Below are 3,225 nucleotides of genomic sequence, written 5' to 3'. Positions count from 1 at the left end.
ACATACAGAGCGGACACCGGCCACTTTGAGTATCCTAATCATCGATGACGTCAGGCAAAGGATTCTTAGCGTCGATTTAGCATCATCAGTCAGTACACGAGCATTGTATAGATTATGGTGTATCCCTTGGGTAGAGGGAGAAACCATTTGATGATCCCATGTTGTACTGTACCATTACTCTTTATTAATGAAATTTACATTTACCCAAAAAAGAAAGACTCTATTCCATATACCAAAGCCAAGCTAACTCAATAAAGGATTGAACAGCGGTAGAAACCGCGAATTCTATAGCAGCTGATGTTGCGGTAAGCAGATGTGCTGGTATTGACTTCAAAGGAAGGGAAAGAAAGAGATAATCGGGGCGTACCGATACCTGCCTATTGAGTTCCTTTTAACTATACCTTTAAAAGAGGAATACAACTGGGGGAAACTAAGGTACAGGGAATGGCTTGGTGCCTGGCTAAGTAATCGCCCTTATTGCAGGAAAACACTAAAGATATATATCTATATGCTTATGTGGTAGGGAAAGCCCCTCTTCCATTCTATGCCCTTGATCGCATGAGAAAGATTGCTTGGATGGGTCTGACCCCACCGGATTATTCGCATAAATGTAGTTAAGGCTGTAGTTCTACTTTCTAAGTTTGGTACTTTTTATTTTCAGGGTTCTTACGTGCTAACGATTCCAAGAGAATCGACTCAGTGTTCACTCTTTTTCTATGTCTATATTCTGACCAAAGAAGGGCATATCATAAAAAGAGGAGGGATTAGCCACCTTCGGTGTACAAAGGTCTGGTAGGATTAGTCTATCCGAGCTCACCAAGTTTTGCGCCTCCTCGAGAAATCCCTTCGCCAATTGGACGTTATGGGACAAATCCCCTTTATTCCTCCTTTGTTGTCTGAAGACCGGTTTCAGGGCCTTAAGTTTACGTGTCACCGCATACATAGGCACGCCAATCACCTCATGTTGCCAAATATTCTGGACACTGGGGATAAAATCAGGCGATAGGGTTAGGTAATTATCGAACCGAAACATACCTCCATTATTATGATGCTGTGAATCCCCAAATAAGACCAACGGCGAGTGGTCCGAAGTACGGGGTGTAAGATTATGATATGATGAGGTAGGAAACCGTGCGAGCCAGCGATCATTGATGAGTATCCTATCCAATCGTTTCCATAGGCTCCTCGTAGACATGCTTCAATTGTGTCAAGTATACCATTCACCTTGCATAGGCATTGGCAACAATCCAGCTTCCTGAATACAATTGTTGAAATCTTCCATAGCAATCCTTATATCTCCCAAGATGCCACGCACCTCATTAATATCGCGGACTGCATTAAAATCCCCTCCCACCAGCCATGGAACGTCCGTGCACTGTGGGGCAAGGGTTTGTAGAGAATTCCTTAGGGACCGTCGACCAATCACTTCAGAAGCACCATAAACAACAGTAATGATAACAATTTCATTGTCAGCCCTATTCGTGACACGACAATGCATATATTGTTCACCCAAATCAAGAATATGAATGTCAATAGCATTATCATCCCATGCTAGCCATATACGGTTTCCCACATTTGCATAGTCAACAAACCATTTCCATTGAGGTAGCAGAAAAGATTGAATATGCATCACATTATGAATACGAACGCGAGTTTCAAGAATGCCCAAGAAGAGTAACCTGTATTCCGAGACGAGATCCTTTAATGCGAGCTGATGGTCTCGTTTATTCAGCCCACGTACATTCCAGACGACAATATTGAGCATGGGTCATATCCTATGGGGCTGCTTGTATTAGGACCCCCAGATTGCTCATCTGTATCGTCAATAAGATGTAGAGCTTCAAACGCATTATAAATGACCACTTCCTTACCCCAATTATCCTGTCTGGTAATATTACTATCAGCAGGGTTATCACATCCTTCATTCCATCAACCACCCCACAGTCCTGACGCGGTTTTTGTATCCTAACGGCTTCGGTTGGTGCCCGGGCGGTGAAAGGTTTTGGTACATACACAGCCACCGGTGGTTTGGTCGTTTTCTTGGGTTTAGTAAGTGGACATTCCTTAGTCGAGCGTCCCAATGTCATACAATCCAAGCATTTTGGTGGGAGCCATTCGTATTCGACATCCACTTTGCATGGTGTCTCCCCGCCATCTTCATCTGGAGTCATGATGATGACATGATTTGGTAAATTCTGTGAGACGTCCACCATCACGCATACTCGAGCGAAGTCCAGTCTCGTGCATGCTCTGGTTATCGCATCCGGATAAAGTGGCTTTCCCACTCCACTCGCAACAGTACTCAGTCCATCTGTTGTCCAAAATTCCATCGGAAGGTGCCTTAGCTCGATCCAAACGGGCGCTTGTGTATGTTTCAGTTTCCTCGTGGCCATCCCTGGTTCCCATTTCTGGAGAACTATTGGTTGTCCTTGAAATAGCCACGGTCCCCCCTCGATCATCTCCTCCACGTTCTGCCCTTCGACGTCCACCAACTCTCTGACATCCGTTTCCTCATCGCCGGCGTCTTCGCCGGCAGGTGTTGATGAAGATATGGAATTAGGGTTGCATAAGTGTGAATTGGGTGTGCTAGTGTGTGAGAGAGAAATTGTAGAGAGAGAATTTTTTTTTCCCATCTTTTTTAACTTTAGTTGATTCTCTTTCGCCTATCGGCCAGCCGACTTTAAGCAACCCAACCTTCGCATTTCCTGCTGAGATCCCACATCTCCAAGTGGGCCCTCTTGGCCACCCACGACCTTGGCTTTTTAGAGAATCCCGCTCCTGTGTCGTAGGACTTGTAGCCTGGCAGTCCACCGGGTCGGTTTCTTTATCCTTCCAGTTTCGAGTGTCTTCTTGGATAGTTATAGCGGCCCATAGGCGCAAGATGTACCTTGTGGGGGGGGGGGGGCGGTCCCTTGGACATAGTCCTTTCAGGCAGTGGCCATTTAGTCCATGGTCCATTGGATGGTCGGTGCAAGGCCAGAAATTGGAACACATTGATTCCGCTCGTTCCCGTCCTTCGCTTCAGGGCCTGTCCCTCAGTGTGGTCAGTACTCCATACTGTCGGGCAGCGAAGCTTACACTTGTTCACTAATTATGACGGTTCACCAGGGGCTCTTTCCTCCTCCCTTTTCTGCTCACTGGTAGGGGTCCGGACCCCCACAAAGGGGGAGGGAGTCGACTGAACATCTCAGCCATTGGCGGAAATTTCGCCCGCATCCGATCCCC

At 46.4% G+C, this 3,225-nt stretch overlaps 1 protein-coding gene across 1 annotated transcript; it reads right to left on the bottom strand.

The window, feature by feature from the left end:
* Positions 1–1,207: 1,207 nt before the first annotated feature.
* On the bottom strand, positions 1,208–1,765 carry LOC148787431 (uncharacterized). The gene has a single exon (XM_088882741.1). It carries the CDS (start codon positions 1,763–1,765, stop codon positions 1,208–1,210), a length of 558 nt encoding a protein of 185 aa, XP_088738867.1.
* Positions 1,766–3,225: the final 1,460 nt, after the last annotated feature.

Source organism: Sesamum indicum, linkage group LG7 (genome assembly GCF_026168435.1).
Source record: "Sesamum indicum cultivar Baizhima isolate 11 linkage group LG7, ASM2616843v1, whole genome shotgun sequence".
In the NCBI taxonomy this organism is placed as follows: domain Eukaryota; kingdom Viridiplantae; phylum Streptophyta; class Magnoliopsida; order Lamiales; family Pedaliaceae; genus Sesamum; species Sesamum indicum.
The sequence above is the reverse complement of the archived record's forward strand: the minus strand, read 5'-3'. Positions and strand labels throughout refer to the sequence as shown.